Here is an 18,930-nt window from a genome sequence, read left to right on the forward strand (position 1 = left end):
CAACTATCCTTCCTCTAACAAAATCTGACAATTCGAGAGAACCTTGAGTTCTAGGCATGTTGTAGCACAAGATAATTAGTGTTTGGACCATTTTCATTTATATACTGCTCTGTGAACACAAATTAGTTAGCATAAATCAGTTAAATGACGAAAAATTAGGTGTCTATTTACTTGTGACCACTCTGTGTATATATATATATATATCTTCAGCATTTAGAATAAACAAAAACAGTATTTTTCAATATAAATTCAGAGTTTGCATCAACTAAAACATGTACTTTTTGATTCCGTATAAAATTATGAATCAGAAAATATCGTTAGCTCTTTTAATTTCAATCGTACAACACAGCGTATACTCCAAAATTAGAGACGGTTTGCTTGAAAAGTTGGAAATTCCAATTTTTCACTTTGTATGTTTTTTGTTTTGTTTTTCTCAATTCTATTATTCCTAGGAAATTAAGGAAGTTATGAACCTATTAAGTTAAAATTTAGCCAGTAGTCACATCCTCGGACTCTGACATTTTTAAGCACCAACATCACCTGAGAGCATTTTTGTGAATTTTTGAAGTTGTATCATAACATTAGACCACTTAATCAAAAATCATTTACTGTTCTTGAGCTTATTAATTGTTTTGAGAAGATGAATAATTTTTAAAATTAAAAACTCAGACTATTTTCCAAGAAAACAAAATATTGTTAATAAGTATAAATGTAATAGTACTGTCTGTTTTATGTCCATGTAACTACTTGACAGGATTTGGATGGATCTTCACCAAAATTGGTATAGACGTTCATTACGTCCATGCGGGGGTACATACATATTTTCAGTTTTTCGGTTTTTATGGGCGTTTTTGCATTTTTTTTTTCCACTACCTCACCTCCTATGAATGGATCTTCACCAAATTTGGTATGAAGGTTCATTGGGTTCATGCGGGAGTACATACAAATTTTCAGTTTTGCGGATTTTATGGGTGTTTTTTTGCGTTTTTTTTACAATTACGTATAAAGGAAGCAATTTTCCATGTCCTAAGATAACCTTTCATTAACCATGAATTTGCATAACTTCCAGGGGACAGGTACTCCAGCTAGTAACGATTTGAAGTTAAGCACAAAGCTACACAACAGGCTATCTGTACTCTGCACACCACGGATATCTAAACCCGGTTTCTAGCGTTGAAAGTCCGCGGACATACCGCTGTGCCATTGGGTGGCAGCTTGTAACAAATATAATCGTCTGCACCAAGAGCTGTAGCTCGCATATTTCGTAATCGATGTACAATAAAAAAGAAGAAGAAGGAGAGTGCAATGTAATTTTTAACCAAAGCCTCTTTGATTTAAAGATAAATTTGAATGTAAAGAGAATGAACTGTATATTTTAAATCATTTAAGTTTTTTATTGACACAGACTTCCTAATATTAATATTTTTCCTACTTGAAACTCAGTGATTAGTTAATTTCTTGATGATTAAAAATGAATATTTAACTTAAATAAATAAAAATATTATTATTATCAAAGCTAGCTCTGAATGTCATTATTTCATTATTTTTATTTTTTAAACTTAACCACAAGAAAATGTAACCATTAACATAATCTGCTATAAAATGTGTTTTATATGTAAAAATATTAATTATCTTGATGAATATCGAGATTTATCTTTTCATTAACAGAATATTCGCTTTATTAGACACAAGCAAAAGTACTCGTCCCCAGTGACGGCAAAAGTTTAAGTTAATGTATCAATTTAAATTATTTCATAGACTTTAAAAAGATTAATTGTGTTGCACTCTTGATTTCACTCAAAGCCAAAGCTATGAGCTACGTATACCGCCCACCTCAAAAAGTAATTGTTGAGCATTTCAGTCATGCTAAGAGCCGCTCAACAATAACATACGGTAAATCTACATTTTTATTCTTTTTGTTACATCATATTTTGAAATATGAGTGATAATGTGATTAATTCCTAACAGTTTAGTGTAGAATATCCTGTTTGCGAAATAAAATTTGGTATGAACATTATTCATGACTGTTCTCCCGTCATTTCAAAAGTGAATGTTGAGCTTTTCCTGCGTACGCAGCTTTTCAAACGGGAGACAGACGAAAGCTCGGACAGACACCACAGTTTGCAATATATATAAGATTTATTGTTAATGTACAGTTCTTACTGAACTGTAAAAACTGATAGAAAAAAGTATTTTCTCTTTAGAGAATATTCTATCCTTTCCAAGTCTTACAAAACTGGTATTCTTAAGCAAACAAAAGTATCAGAGACAAAGCATTAAAGACACGTAATGATGCAATATAATCGATCTCTCCAGCAAAATCAATTTTCCAAAATTTAATATTATAGTTAGATTAAAAGTTAGAATTCTACTAATAAACTAACAAAAAATATTCCAAAAAAGTGCTAGTGTAGTTTATAAGACATGCATGTTTTTTCTTAAATTACATATGTTGAAATTAAAATTAACTGTTTATTTACTTATTTACAAGTAATTTGTCTATTTTATTTTTGAAAAATAGTTATTTCGACCAATTCCATTCCCTGAAAGAGTGGCTTATATGATCAAAAATTGTGATAACTTAGTCGGGTTCAGCAGGATGCGGTCAGAATTTCGCTAAAGTTCACTGCTGCTGCAATGAGTAGAAGGTAGATATCGATGTTCTGCTGCTATGGCAACAACCTGGAGCATGCGCACATACAATTTTGGAGCAATTGCGCGTTGTGCGTGGGTGGCTTCTCTTGTAAGATCTGATGGTACTGCAGTGACACAGCAGACCTGTGGACTTGGAATTGGAAGGAAAGGTCGTGATTTCTTTCAGGTAAGAGAAAATCATTAGAAGTTTATTCTCACAAATAATAAATATCTTTCTGCTTAGAGTCAGCCAAACGTTTATTACATTAAGAATTAGATATTTTGAAATTAATTGTGTTTTATATGACAAATATACCACAAGGATACTGCAATCGACCAGAAAACAAAATTATTTGATATATATGTTACTTTGATGAAAATAGAAAACTGTTTGAAATATACTAAAAAGCGGCTATAAAATGTTATAACTGTAACATATAACATTGTTATTTACTTTAGAAATCCAAGTATTTCAGTTTATTGTCACTTCAACAGTTTATTATTTATCCATATGTTAGTTACTCAGCCCCGATTTGTTTCCCCATTTTTACCGAAATTACGTGGAGAAGTTTTAGAAGAAGAATATTTTCTTATAATCCCAAATATTTTTTTACTGTCAGTAGTAAATTGAAGAATGACTATTTGGCTATAAGGTTTACTCATGAAAAAAAAAATTTAAATCTAAAAAGAATAATAGGCTGATAGTTTTTTACGCAATGATATTCCATATAACAGTTAGTCTCATCACTTAATGAAGGGCATAAGGCCGAAACGTAGTGTGCTAAAAATTCAATTTAAAAATGTAAATGAATTATTTTGTGCCAATTTTTTCCATATCAAAGACGTTAAATATAGACGTAAAAATAAGTGGGTACCTGATATATGATTAACATTACGAACTGGCATATAACTCTGTCTTATCTTACAAATAATTAGGGTAATTTCAATAAACATTTGGAGATAACAGAATTCAAAACTTACAATTTAGGTGTAACTCCTACACACCAAGTTGTAAGTTTTTTTATCACTCTTATAATGCAAAATATACAACTGGTAGATTACATATAAAAATGATAAGTCAAAGCATAAGAAAATGATAGTGTTCTTATCCTTGGTGTCAGCAACTCATTTTTTTAATAAAAACTGCCAGTACCTTACATTTTGTAAATAGAATAGTTGTTTCTAAATAATATTTGATGGTTCACTTCTTAGAACAGTTAATCATTGTTTAAAAAGGACAACAAGTGGTTAACACTTTGGCAGTAACAAATAGTTTACAGCTATAAAAGCTTGTAGTGTCTTAACTCTCATAATAGTCAATTTCAATGTAAGGACAGCCGGTGACTTAATTCTAACTATAAATAGTCTACATTTAGATAAGGACTACTGGTGACTTAACTCTTGCTACAGATAGTCTATGTTTAAATATGGAAGGCTGGTGGTTTAACTCTTACTATAGGTAGTCTATGTATATATATATAAGGACAATTGATGATTCAACTTATACTATAGGTAGTGTACACATAAATAAGGAGAACTGGTGTCCTTATATAAACATAGACTATCTATAGTAAGAGTTAAATCACCAGTTATTCTAATTCAAACTTAGACTACCTATAGTAAAAGTTAAATCACCAGTTCTCCTTATTTATGTGTACACTACCTATAGTATGAGTTGAATCATCAATTGTCCTTATATATACATAGACTACCTATAGTAAAAGTTAAATCACCAGTTCTCCTTATTTATGTGTACACTACCTATAGTATAAGTTGAATTATCAATTGTCCTTATATATACATAGACTACGTACAGTAAAAGTGAAATCATCAGTTCTCCTTATTTATGTGTACACTACCTATAGTGTGAGTTGAATCATCAATTGTCCTTAAATATACATAGACTACGTACAGTAAAAGTGAAATCACCAGTTCTCCTTATTTATGTGTACACTACCTATAGTGTGAGTTGAATCATCAATTGTCCTTAAATATACATAGACTACCTATAGTAAAAGTTAAATCGTCCTTATTTAAATGTAAAAAAATCTAAAGTATGAGTTGAATCATCAACTGGCTCGTGATTTAACTCTTACCATAGATAGTCTGCGTTTAGGTAAGGATGGCTGGTGGTTTAACATTTACTATAGGTAGTCTACGTTTAAATAATGACATCTGATGAGTTAACTCTTGCTATATATAGCCTATATTTAAATAGAAACAGCTAATGACTCAACTCTTACTATAGACAGTTTACTCTTTAGACGTCTGGTGACTTAACTCTTACTATAGATAGTCTATGTTAAAGTAAGGACAGCTGACGACTTAATTCTCACTATAGGTAGTCTATGTTTAAATAAGGACAGTTGATGATTCAACTCATACTATAGGTAGTGTACAAAAAAGTACGGCTAGTTATTAACTCTTAATATAAATAGTATATGTTTAAATAGGGATGACTGGCGATTTTTTCTTTCCTGTGGTTTTGGAAAATAGAGGTCGCCTTATATTCGAGATCGCCCTATAATTGGGCCAATATGGTAATAGATACATATTCCAATAAAATAAGATCAATAATACGAATCTCATTTCTGACTTATACAATATGAATTTACTACTACGTTTCTGCAAGCTAGCTCTCAAACTTTCAGATATAAGTAAAGCTTAGTCGTTCTGTATTTCACAAAGAGCTTGTCTAAGCTAGTTCATAAAAAAAAATACTGACGTCAGAACTATACCAGTTAAATTTTTATGGCTTCGTAGCAGTAGATAATATACCAACTTTCCACATCAGCTATTTTGAATTATATCTGAACAAGCGTGAGCGTAGATGGGTGTCGCTTAGCAACAGACATCGTATACCTGCCCACACAGTCTAATTAACTTCGAAAAGAGTGAAAACAAATCTGCTTTAACTGAACATATTTGGAGGGATTGGAATATCAACTCACCCATAGTGAGTTTCTAGCTTTCAAATAAAAAATATTTTGATGAGTTTGTTGAAGATCCGTGCTGTAATGATATCTTCACTTGCGTATCAAAAAATCGTGTGAATGTAACCAAAACATAGCTATGCCTGCGCATTCACCCAAGTAATGTGCGATACTTCCGAATTACTTTGAAAATTTACCTTTTTCTTAAAGGAGAGCATTACGTTCACGCTATGTAATTGATAAAGTAAGAAAAAAAGAAACTAGACTATTTTTGTGAATTTTATTTTCGTTAATATATATATGTGCATGTATTTCAATCATTTTTTCTGAGAAATCTTCCTTTTTTCTTTCACTTTGTACGTATATATATGTGTACATATATATTGTAGGTTAAGAAGTCAGATTTCATTTCCTGTAGATATTATAGTTTGCAAAGTAACTTGAAGTTTTCTTCCATGAAATAGTTAGCTTTATTCTCCCTCTCAACTTGTAAAATTGTATAAAATTTCATACACTTTATAGAACCGGTCTTCTAGGTTTGGCTACTCTTCAGCTAGAAAACATTAACTTTAAATATATATATATATATATATAGAATCATAAAATGTTAAAAACGTAAATGACATTTTATTAATGAAACTGTTATAGAAATAAAACACGTATATACATGATGTGACAGACTTTAAAACAGACACACAAACAAAAGAGGTTATGAAATCAAAAAGGCATTATCTTGTTTTGCGTATATCTAGGTAATCAATCCTATTTTGAGGGTTGACCGATGATGACTCCATACTGACATGACTTACAACTTATTTATTTGTAGTTTATTATATTCAACGAACATGAAGTTACGACTTGCTGGCAGCACACTTTTGGTGTTTTGGTTCGTTTTCGTTGCAACAGCAGCCCCAAATATCCAGGAAAACAAAACAGTGGCAGAAAAATCCAACAGTTCGGAAACTAAAGGTAATTTTTCTGTCTTATTTTCCTAATACTATAATATGTTGAGTGGCCCCTTTTTTCTTATTACAAATTACACGGTTTTCAGTATGTATCGTTACAAATGCTCATTTTAGTGAATAGCTATGAAAGACACAAAATTAAAATCTCAGAATAAATGGCAGAATATTTTTCTATATACACTAGTAAAACTAATTAGCATCAGCATCTAGCCATAATGTGAGAAAAACTAAATTCAAGACAAAAGTGTCTTGTTTTTACATTTGGTGTCACACACGGGGATAACCTGAAATGATGAAGCAACTAGTTTTGTAATTATGCTTTCTTCAAATATCACAGAGTAGCGCGAATTACATGTGATAATATTTTGAATTTAATAGGTTCTCATAATGTTATATTTACCTGGATTAAAATTGTATGACAACCTATTTGGTTGAATATATTTTTATATTTTTGAACAATCACACTTCAAAGTATTGATTAATTTCAATACGTATAAAAAATGGTGCACCTGAAAGTATTCTTTTTTTAACATATGTGGATAAAACGAACAATTTGAAAAAATTATCATTTATATTGCAGAAAAACGTTCAGAGGAGAACATCATGTTTGGTAACCAACAAAACAAACCTTCGGCAACAACTGACGACTTTCCGAAAAATTCAAATAAAGACGGCTCAGAATCAACTGATGGCGAAGAAACTTCCACTTCGAGTACAGAAGAACAAACTGATAAACGTTCCGGTGAGTGTTGACAAATCAGTGACTTTGTGAATTTTGAAACTGAATAGTATAGATTGAAAGAATTAGGTATCCAAGTTCTAACTGTTTCGTTTTGTAAATAATGAAAGATAATTTATTCTTAGAGCGATGATGAGATGTGACAAACTTTTTCCATGAGTTTGGTGTATCTGAGTAAAATCAATTGATATCAACATTTGAAAGAAGTGTTTGGAATTTCATAAAAGTAAACAGTTATCAAGTTCGAGTCTTAAGGACGTTATTCATTGCCTAAATTGTAGCAGATTATTTACGATAGAGCCTGTGTAACATTCTCTTGGATATCTGTTACTTATGAAAAATTCAAATAAATGAAAAACATCAGGAGAATATCGTAACACAGAAGGTTAGGCTACTTACTGTATGTTGAAGTCACATTTATTTTTCTATCAATGCATAGTTCCTACTGGTACTCTCTCCATAGTCACAAGTTCACCTTTTTACGTAAGTGAAGCAGTTTCAATAGTATATTTCCTGACTCATAAGTTTCATTCGAAAAAATCTGTATCGTTCACTTTGATTAGCTAAATGGGAAACGAATAGTATTTGGTAACGCTATCAACTTGTATTCACTTTATAATAAATTTAGCCTACCGAAATAAGTATATTTTTTCTTCTCTGACAAATATGTTAAATATTACACAAACTATTTTATAACGCTTGCTATTTTTTTCTAAGTTCTTGAATATTGGGCAGACACCAGTAGATTGGAAGTTGGCTAATGAATTCCACTTTTCAAGGGATGTGATAAAAATTGTCTCAGTAATTATAGACCTTTTAGTCTTACATCAGTAATGGAAAAAGTCTTTGAAACTGTGATAAAAAATGCTTTGCAAGGTCAGTTAACAAAGTTGAAAATGTTATTGGTTAGTCAGCGTGGTTTCATTAGGGTAAAATCTTGACTTGCTAATTTTTTGACATTCTTTGAAGAGATTACTGCGGTTGTAGATGAGGGTACGGATGTAGATTTGGTGTGTCTGACTTTTCAGAATGTACTTGACAAGGTGCCACATTAAATGTTTGTTTAAAAAGTTATCTCTGTGAGTATGGGGATAGGTTGACTCGTTGGATAGAAAATTGGCTGGATGGAAAAAATCAGAGGGATATATTATAAATGGAATTCAATCAAACTGAATTGATGTCCCAAGTGGGGGTGTCTCAGAGCTCAGTGTTAGGACCTATGCTCTTTTTGATCTAGATTAAAGACATAAATGAAAGAATGGTCAATAAATTATTTATATTTGCTGATGATATTAATATTTTTGGCGTTGCTGGCTGTGAGAAGGATGCTACTGCGTTACAATAGGGTTTGGATTATTTGGTGAATTGGGGGAATAAATAGTAAATGATTTTTTAATTATAATAAATGCAAGGTAATGCATGTGCAATACCACAAATTGAATTATGAGTGTGTTTTTGATGGAAATAACCTTGAAAATATTATGGAATAAAACGATCTTGATGTTCTGATTCATCATTCTCCTAACCCATCCAAGCAATGTGCTGTTGCTAATGGCAGGGCATATAGGAGCTTAGACTGTATTTATACAAGTATAAAGAGGTTATAATGTCATTGTATAGGTCATTGTTTGGGCTACGTTTGGAGTACTGTGTACAGTCTTGGGCACTTTACCTTAGAAATAATATTGAATTGTTGGAAAGAGTTCAGAGGAGAGCTACTAGGATGGTACCTGGGATGGAAAGGTTGTCATTTAAGGATAAGTTAAGATCTCTGAACTTGTTTTCTCTTGAAAAAAAGAAGAGCTAGAGGAAATCTTATTGAGGTGTTTAAGATTGTAAAGGGAATTGATAGCGTTGATTCAACATCCTTTTTCGTATTTAATTGCGAGAATGTTTTACATCTTCCAAGAGTTTTCAGTAATGTTAGCAGAACGACGGATTATGATATTATTATAACTGGCATCATTGTATAATTATTTGTTTCCTCAGTTACTTTCTGTTCCATGTTAATTATTTTGTGTGTGTGTGTGAATGTATATGTATATATATATTCATGATTAATAATGTCTTTGAAGTTCAATTATAAGTTCATGTTATATTTCAAATATTCAAAGGATAAAAAATTAAACATAGTTATTAAATTTAAATAGATGAAGAAAAACTGTTGAGCGAAGATGAACAAGACGAAAAATACAACTCGAACAAAAACCTCGACGTCTTTGGTTATCTGGACACCCCTTCTGTATTAAGTGTTACAAACCCATATGGCGGAGAACCTTATGGACCCGAACCTGACAGAACGTCTGGACCTCTTCTGGGCACAGATGTGTACGGTGAGTTTTTACAGTTTTACAAGAAAGTAGTAGGAGCTGAATATATTGATTAACGTTAAGCTTGCATTGTGAAAAATTCCATGAATCTGATAATACATATAATAATATTGTGTATGTGTTTGAACTATGCCTTCGTGAGTTCCATTACTAGTACCTTTTAAATAGTTTAAAAGCGTTAGCCATTGATAAGGTGCTTGAGAGATGGATAATGACTAAATATTACTATTGGTTTTGAATCATCTTGGTGCTTACCAGTTACACAGCATGTCGGTTATTAGACCTTTCTACAGATTTATATATGGTAGTTTCTACTCCAATCACGAGTTGTTATTTGTTTGTAATTTTCCCATAATCTAGAAAGAAATGTTTCTTTATCCATATTCTCCCAAAAGTTTTCATTAGACCATTAAAATGATTTGGCGATTACTACGTACAATTCTTAATATCCACTCTATTTATAAAAAGCATAATTAACACTTGGTTGTACGAGACTTAACTTTTCCTCCAATCAGATAAGAAATATTTTTTATTCCAACCAAATTTAAAATTTTCCATTGGATAAAGAAAATAATTTAGCAATTAACAAATACAATCCACAGTATACGCTTCCGTTCACGGGTGAACATTCACTTATAAATTGTAACATCACTTGTCTCATGTGTCATTTACTGTAGATGAATACTCACAATACAGGCCGTATGACTATAGGGACGCTATCTATCGTCGAAAAAGGAGTTACATGAGAAAAAGGAGTTTGAGGGACAACATGGAAGAGATGTTAGACGTTGCTCGACGTTTTCCCAGGCGAGCCATGCGTTTGAAACGCCACACAGATGTGGCACAAATACTTAAGTGGCTAGACGCTTTGAACCAAGAAAAACAGTATGAGGTTTGTAGTTGTATTCTGATAATTAATTTAACTAAATGGTTGTGGTCTAAATATTTTAATAATCACTGTGTGGACTTGTGATTGTAGTTGATTTTTAATATTATAAAATAACCGCATAACCGACACACACATCGACGTCATAGTTCCACGAAGTGGCACCAGAGGGTGTTGCTGTCATAGGGATGCTGCCACCAAGGTTCTATGGGCGGATGATGTTACTAAGGTTCTGTAGATGGTTTGTGTTACTGAGGGTAGTGTTGGTATAGGCAGATGATCTTACTAAGGATGGAGTTTCTATAGACGGATGGTCTTACTAGGCGTATTATGTGTGTTTTACAAAAGCGGATAGTGTTACCATACTTCCATATGGCTGTACAAATTTCAATTTGTCTTAACTTATGTTTATAGTTTTCATTTATATATTTAATTGTATTGCATGTGTTTTACAAAGGCAGGCAGTGTTACTAGGTGAATTGTGTTACTAAGGTTCTATAGGCGGACGGTGTTACTTGGCGAATTGTGTTACTCAGGTTAGTGCTGCTAGAGCGTATGGTGTTTCTATAAACGGATAGTTCAATTGGATGATGACCTCAATTTATTCATTATTTAACTGAGGCAAATACTGTAGCATAGCCAATAATTTACTTTACATGCTTTTACAATTATCTGTCCTGAAAGGACTTTATTATACCTAATGTTTCGTTTTTACAAATAATTCAACGAGACAGTTACATTATTATTCAGCAGCGAATTATGACTTAAGTTTCGATTTAGTACACATTTAATGCACTATAGTATCATTTTCGCTTCTGTTATTAATTTGCATTACATTGTTTTACAATTATCGTCCTCTGAAGGACGTATTTTTCATGACAGCATAATTATTTAAATCTCTAAATAATATATAATAATTTAACATACAAGCTTACTGTTTCACTTTGTAAGCATATCTGTACATATAACGCACGTTTCACTAATTATCATGTTTGGTTTAAAACATATTCTTACGCTGACCTCTATGAATGTAACTATTTTTCATTTGTATCTCTAATTTTAACAAATAGTTAATAAACTCAGTAGTAAATCATTTTGCTGTAACTAAATACGATAAATGGATGGCTTACTGTTTAATTAATCACTTTACTATTTAAAATAGCAGCACTTACCATTTTATGATTTAGTGTATAACATGCACTTGAAGTACAAAATATACTGTACAATTAAAATTAATATAACTTAGTAGTTTTACAGCACATCTTATAAACAAACATTTTTATTTATGCATAAATCAAAACGTCTATAACGATTATCTTGCACAGATTTCTAACTCACGCTAATAGTGTCTGAGAGGTCCGACTCAAATGGCGTTGATAAACTTTGATTTTAGGAAATACAAAGGGTCACTGGCAGGAGAGGTCGTCACTTGGCCAAACAACCATTACCCTATTAAAATTAGTAGAATGAAAGGTTAAAAGCCTTTTTGGTAAAATATGTTATTTTTAGTACGTAATGATTTGTACGAGACTAAAGTCATGTCACTTTATAATGATTCAAATATATGTATTAAATAGTTCTTGAAAAATCAGAAATTATATTACACTGTATCATTTAATCTTATTAGTTCACCAAAGCATCAAATACATTTTTCATAAATGACCATAGTTTATAACTGAAAAAAAGAGTTGACAATCATAATCTTAAAAGTATTTGTAATTATAAACCAAGTGATTATTCTTTCACATTTTATAAATCCAACACATTTACTGTTTATCTTTATAACAACAACGTGAAATCATAGACTCGACAAGCAAACTGAAATATGTATTTAAAAAACTTCAAGACACACTAATATACTATAAACATCTTAGTTTATAAAATAGAGGATTAACTTTCACACAACCTTTGTACATTATGTTCATATTACTATTTCACTTAGAGTCTGTATTTTTCATTTGTATAACAATATGTGAAAACAAACACTACATTTAACATGAGACATTTTAATACATCGTACTAAACAAATAAATGATTTCATGCAAACTAAACATGTAAGATTTCAGTTAGTAGGCGCAGAAAAAATAGTTTATCAACTATTTCAAAACAGAAATATCCTCACATAGATTTTGAAACAATGTTATGTTAACATTTGATGCATTATCTTTCACTTATACTTTGCCCCCCATTGGCACAGCGGCATGTCTGCGGACTTACAACGCTAGAATCCGGGTTTCGATACCCGTGGTGGGCAGAGCACAGATAGCCGTGTGTAGCTTTGTGCTTAATTACAAAGAAACGAAACAAACACTTATACTTTATAGAAAAATCATCAAATATATTAATCGTCAGTTACAAATGAGTGTTCTGTGATTTTCTTATATAAAACCTACGCTTCATCATAGCTCAGTATATTTTAAATATATTTTAATATATATAAATAAAATCGCGGGTCGCGGGTTCAAATCCCCGTCACACCAAACATGCTCGCCCTTTCAGCCGTGGGGGCGTTATAATGTGACGGTCAATCTCACTATTCGTTGGTAAAAGAGTAGCCCAAGAGTTGGCCGTGGGTGGTGATGACTAGCTGCCTTCCCTCTAGTCTTACACTGCTAAATTATGGACGGCTAACGCAGATAGTCCTCGTGTAGCTTTGCGCGAAAATTAAAAAAAAAAAAAAAAAAAGTTCAAGTTAGAAAATACGACTTTATCTATGATTTATCACAAATAATGTGCATACACTCTACTTTCAAAGCTTTTAAGAACAAAGTGTGTAAAATGTTCATGACAAAATATTTCCATTTTGTTGCTTTTTACGGTAAAGATATGGTTTACAAGAAAAGACGATTCTTTCACATTTTATAAATACTTCATCATTGTGTTCATCATTACACAATATACTTTACAATCAAAATAAACTGCATGTAAGTCTAACAATGAAGAACGAATTTTTCTATTCTTCCACTTTACATAATGATACACAAAGCTAAATGTACATTCGTTTCGTAACATTGTCAAATTGTGAGGGTACATCAGGAAGTTATTTTCTGTTTTCAATCTAGAATTCACATATTTGTAGTTTAAAACTATTATTGTTTACAAATATAACTTACCAAGGTCTATACATACTTCTTCATGGTGTTGTTGTTGTTTAGACCCATAAAGAAATATCAATATTATTCATCTTCCAATTTGGGTTGTGTTCTTCAAATTTAACCAAGTGGTAATTCCACTGACAGCTAGATATTTTTTGATACTTAAAAATAACACAAATGGAAACATTTATGAATTATAAAATGCTGGACTGCGAAGATTAAATTTGTTTTCTTACAAGACTAATACATTTCAGTTAGCGTACAATTTTTGTATACTTTCTACTCAGACTCTCTTACTGCCAATGATCTCAACTTGAGAATCAACCTGTTCTATTGTTATGCAATATTTGAACATAATGAAAACAAGAACTAATATAGTTTGTCTGATATATATATATAACAACACAAAATACTGATTGTAGCAGTAACAATTAGATTCTTTTCACATAGGTATTGAGAATTTATAAACGTTATAATATTTAGGAAAATTAGATATTCACTGCAGTAACAGCAACGTTATTAATATGATGCATTATCATTCATTTATATCTTTTAAATTATAATAATCTCTAGTTACTTTAGTGCTGATCGTAAAGTGTGATGTGTTGACGTTTTCCACTAGGCAGAGTTAACACTATCAGGCTCTTGTATGATACAAAGGACGGAAAATGTGTTAAATACTGTGATGTTACATCACTCTATCGTTGGAACAATAACTACTGCGAAAACCATAGTGGTCGTTTTCAATACGATGATATAATTGTAAGATTTGTGACTTCACGACTAACAGGGATGGTCTATCCTTTTACATGAAATCAGTTTTTAAAGAGTGTTCGTATATAGTAACATAAAAACCATGTCAGACATTCACCAACATGATTAAATTTACCTCCAGAGACTGATGGTCAAAATCCATGCTTATTATAATTAAGTTAGTATTATTCCTACCGTATAACATAATAACAGTTTTAGGTTTTACATCTTAAACGTCAACAAAATTCTTATAAGGTTTACTAAAATTAGTAAAGATCATTGAAGTAAAAGAAATAAGATAAAGTTATAACAAGTTATCACACTGTTCTCCCTTAAGTTACAGTCATTAAAAGATCTGTGTCCTTATATTAAAAAGTCAACAGTATTTAACACAAATGAAAGAATGTTATCTACTCTTGAAGCAGTTTTGCAATTATCGATAAAATCGTTCTTTTTGCGGTAAATATGTGTACAGCGTGGAGCCTCTTGCCGCTGCTGTGTCTATTTTCGTTGGCCCGTGTTTTAAGCAGTATCGAGGTCTCATGACGAGACCGTCCGAGTATGCAGCCAAGGGTCTTTAAAATGTAGAGAAGCACTCCGTTAGTAGGTGACGTAGTTTCCCTTTTGTATAGTATTTAGAGTCGCAAAAAAAACTTATGTTCAGTCTACGCGAAACGTACAACGTCCGAATGCATAGCAGTATCTGTTAATAATTCTTTACAAATCTTTCTTTATGACCCTTTACTATGGGTCTCCAACGAGAAGAAACATAACAGCATCTGGACCGTAGGTATCTTGCGACGTACACAATTGCCGACGAGACCTCTGGCACAATATCAGAGCTCGTTGGGTCGACTGGAAATGTAACAAAGTCTCCGTCAAAGCGTTAAATGTTACATCATTTATTAAATAATTTAACTTTAGGTGTTGCATTTCCAACGTATGTTTTAATTACGTAGTTTCTGATCATTTTAATCAGTATTTAGGGTCTTAACTAAAACCTGTACTTCTTTTTCCAAATAGAACTTGTAAATACACACCGTTATTATTAAAAGTTCTATTACTGAACTTCCTGCTCTTCAAAAAAAGTAAAGATGCAAAGATTGCAATGCATTATATGCTAACGAGTGTATCGATTATTTAAATATTGACCGAAATGTCGAAAACTTGTGGATGAGATGAAAAACAACGTCGAACAAAAATTCATTCTTATGTTTTAATTACGTAGTTCCTGTTCTTACAAAATTTGAAACAACTTTTAGCTCGTTCTATAATCAGATGAGATCTTCTTTTAGCGTGTCAATATTATTGATAAGAACTGGTTAAAATGTGAATGTTGTACAGCAGGTACCTTATCAAGAACAGCATCCATTAACTGCTAATGAAGAGGAGAACTCGGAGATGGCGTACTCACCAGATAGTGGACCTTTACCCGCCTTCTACTCGGGAAGCTACGCTTATAACACTCCTGATACAGATGAAGAGGTTATCGAGCCCGAAATTATGTGGAAAAACCCATACAGAGAAATAAGTATGGCGCGACGTTCCTACCCTTACCCCACTGACTACCGATATTTTATGTTGCCAAGCCAGAAGAGATCCTCTCCACCATCAAGTTTTGATGACGATGGCCAGTGGGATCAGATCAGTAAACAACTATATGATAACGGTAACAGCAAGGATCTGGAGCGGCTGTATGTACTGGCCAACCTGCTCTCAGATGAGGATTCCGAAAGAGAATTCCGCTACCGAAGGTCTGCTTATGTTTAAATTAAGAAACATCAGAAGCTGTTAAACAAAATGTTATCTGGCTTGGATGTACTCGTGCTTCCGAGTGCCAAGTGGTTGAAATATGAAAATAAAGTTGTGGCAATTATTCAACTTAACTGTTTGTGCTGTTAGGTGTTTACTAAAGATCGTAGCTTTACTACATACAGTTAAACCGTGAATATACATGTTATGAAAGTTGTATTAATATGATTATATTTTATAAGCTAGTGTGCAGTCTCCTGTTCTTCTAAACTCAAAACTTGCTTTAACAGTCGATTTTGGACACTCTGATCACAGTAAAACGTATATTAGTATTATTCTAGCTTAGTGTTTTAATTGAAATTTTAACAAAAAACTTTCAAGTTGTTGGAGCATAAAAAGAACGAAAGAAAACTCTTAGCCAATATCTAATCTTAGGTAAAAAAATGGACTATTTTATTAAAACAAATGTAACGCCTTAAAAGAAGAATATTAAAAAATAAGCTGTACAGACATATATTTTTTTTTCAAAAATAAGACACACACTTACTGAGAAATTGAGTTAACTTAACCCATCAGTTTAAGATCAAAGTAGTGTAGATGAAAACGCCTAATCTACTATAAAATGGGAAATTTCTTGACGATAGAGTACAGTTTATTTGATCTAATTCGTATTTATATGCACATATTTTTATTAAAATAATTATATAAAATAATATGTGGAACGTTCCAAAGTTAATATACATTCGCGTATTAACTTAATAGTTATTCAAGGTAAATTATTATACTTTGCAGTAGGTCTGAGATCGTAGTTAAATTATCTTTTTCCACCATATTTTTTTTTTTTTTGTTACTCAACATATTTAATTAAGGCTTGAAAATTTCATTTCTGTCTGCATCTCGTTCTAGCTCAAAACAGAGTAGTTACCGTAGCCTGAAAATTTATCATGTTGAACGATATATTGTGTTCTATAGCATAGAAAAGTTATGCTTGTTTTCTAGATTCTATTCTCTGGTGTAACAAACTTATCCTTGTTTGCGAAATTGTTTCGTAGGAACTGAAAAAGTTATCGTTCTTTGGCATGTTGTATCTGGTATTGTGATAATTAAACACTTTTATGTGATGTACTTCCATAATATATACGTTATGATTATATTTAAATACAAGATAATTATAACAGATGGGTCATATCAAGTAGGTAAACATTTGAATAATTATTGAGATATGCAGGATATTTTGTCTTTATTCTCACACAGCGCGTAAATATGTTACATAATAATACTTTCTCTAGTTCCCTCTTTAACCATTAATGGGGCCACATTCATTAACAGTTCCGGTCGATTTCTAGTTAGTATAGTTATACCTGAAAGTAAAGTAAACATTAATTTACAAAAGTGCTAAAACCATGCATGAACATAGTGTCTGTACATATGATCCTTTTTTATCCTACTTGTAAACTTTGATAATTACCTGAAACGTTCATAGTTTTGATGGCAAGACACACGTACTCTCTCTGAGCATAAAGCACAATGAACATTCAATGTGGTTTGACTGAATATTATAATTTGATTTTTTTTATGTTCACTGGAGAAATTTTCAATTATCTAATCATACTCTATCCTCCGTGATCGGGTTACAATCCTCGTTGATCCAGTATTTATCTGGATATTAGTTTTGTTTTATCCTAGTTACACAAATATTAATTTCACAGTTTCTTAATTCTTAGGCTTGTGATGCTTGTAAAATATTATTATTAACACTGTACTTATTTTCACTCCCTAACACCAATAAGCCTAATGCTGGTTAACAGGGAAGATAATTTTTAGTTATGATAAATATGTACCAAACATTCCAGTTTCTTTGTCCATACACTTTTCTTACTTCACAGTTATTAACTTAAACTGCTCATTGTGTTAAGTCATTTCGGTTGTTCTTGTTTTCAAAGTTACATTAATGTGCGTCGGGAACGTCATGTAAACTTGCACAGATGCGAGACAAACGCAAGACATTTAATCTAGAACAATAGACGTTATATATCTTTCGATGTTACTCCAACAACGCCTGAGCTTTACGTTCAAAATTCACTGAGAAAAGTAATTTGTAAAACATATAGGTCTGGAGTTGTAACTTCGGCGGCAACATCAATCGGCTGTTATGTGAAAAATGATTAAATTACGCGATTTTAATTTTTGTCTATTAAATGTGATTGATAGATGTATATATACGTGTGCCAAAAATACATAAAATCCACCAAGTTCAGCGCTACAAAGTGAACAGATTTTAAAATACCCAAATTCTTATGTTTTTTATTGAAATATGCGAGTATTTCATCAAATATATGCAGGTTCGTATTCCAAGGAAGTCGTACTGTTAAAGTAAGACGCAACCATGGAGATTTATAATACAAAATTTAAGAAAACAACTGTTCCCGAGCATGTGCCAAAAATAAGTTACCAATACATTCGAAAAGGGAGGCTAACTGAATACATAAAAACTCATTACCAGTTGATTTTAAGGCTAAGTAGGCTGCTGGCTTTCATCAGAAGTTAATATTAATTAATACTACATTCCTCTTAATAATATTACAAGCAGATCAATATACGTAACTTAATAGTAGTTAGCAAAAATTGGCATACTGTATATAAAATAATTTTAATTGCATCTTTGAATGTTATTAAACTATAAAGTTAAATCAGTGTTTTACAGGTGGAGATCTCTAAATCTCCAAGTTCCATAGTTAATAATTTTCTGGAAAGTACTGAATGCAATTTAGGGTTCTCTAATCATGAAATGATACATTTACAACAATATTTTTCACTCTTTATTCACTAATTGATTTATTAGC

The 18,930-nt window shown here is 31.7% G+C and overlaps 1 protein-coding gene across 2 annotated transcripts; it reads left to right on the forward strand.

Annotated features, from left to right (window-relative positions):
* Positions 1-2,718: 2,718 nt before the first annotated feature.
* Positions 2,719-17,223, forward strand: LOC106468700. Of its 2 annotated transcripts, none has more exons than XM_013929138.2 (6): positions 2,719-2,821; positions 6,394-6,536; positions 7,113-7,274; positions 9,422-9,604; positions 10,279-10,493; positions 15,683-17,223. In XM_013929138.2, exons 2-6 carry the CDS (start codon positions 6,413-6,415, stop codon positions 16,103-16,105), a joined length of 1,107 nt encoding a protein of 368 aa, XP_013784592.1. In that variant the 5' UTR covers positions 2,719-2,821; positions 6,394-6,412; the 3' UTR covers positions 16,106-17,223. The 2 variants fall into 2 exon arrangements, with proteins under 2 accessions (XP_013784592.1, XP_013784591.1); XM_013929137.2 differs by having other exon boundaries at positions 2,720-2,821; positions 15,680-17,223.
* The last annotated feature ends 1,707 nt before the right edge of the window (positions 17,224-18,930 follow it).

The sequence above is a fragment of the Limulus polyphemus genome, unplaced genomic scaffold, assembly GCF_000517525.1.
Source record: "Limulus polyphemus unplaced genomic scaffold, Limulus_polyphemus-2.1.2 Scaffold3119, whole genome shotgun sequence".
In the NCBI taxonomy this organism is placed as follows: Eukaryota; Metazoa; Arthropoda; class Merostomata; order Xiphosura; family Limulidae; genus Limulus; species Limulus polyphemus.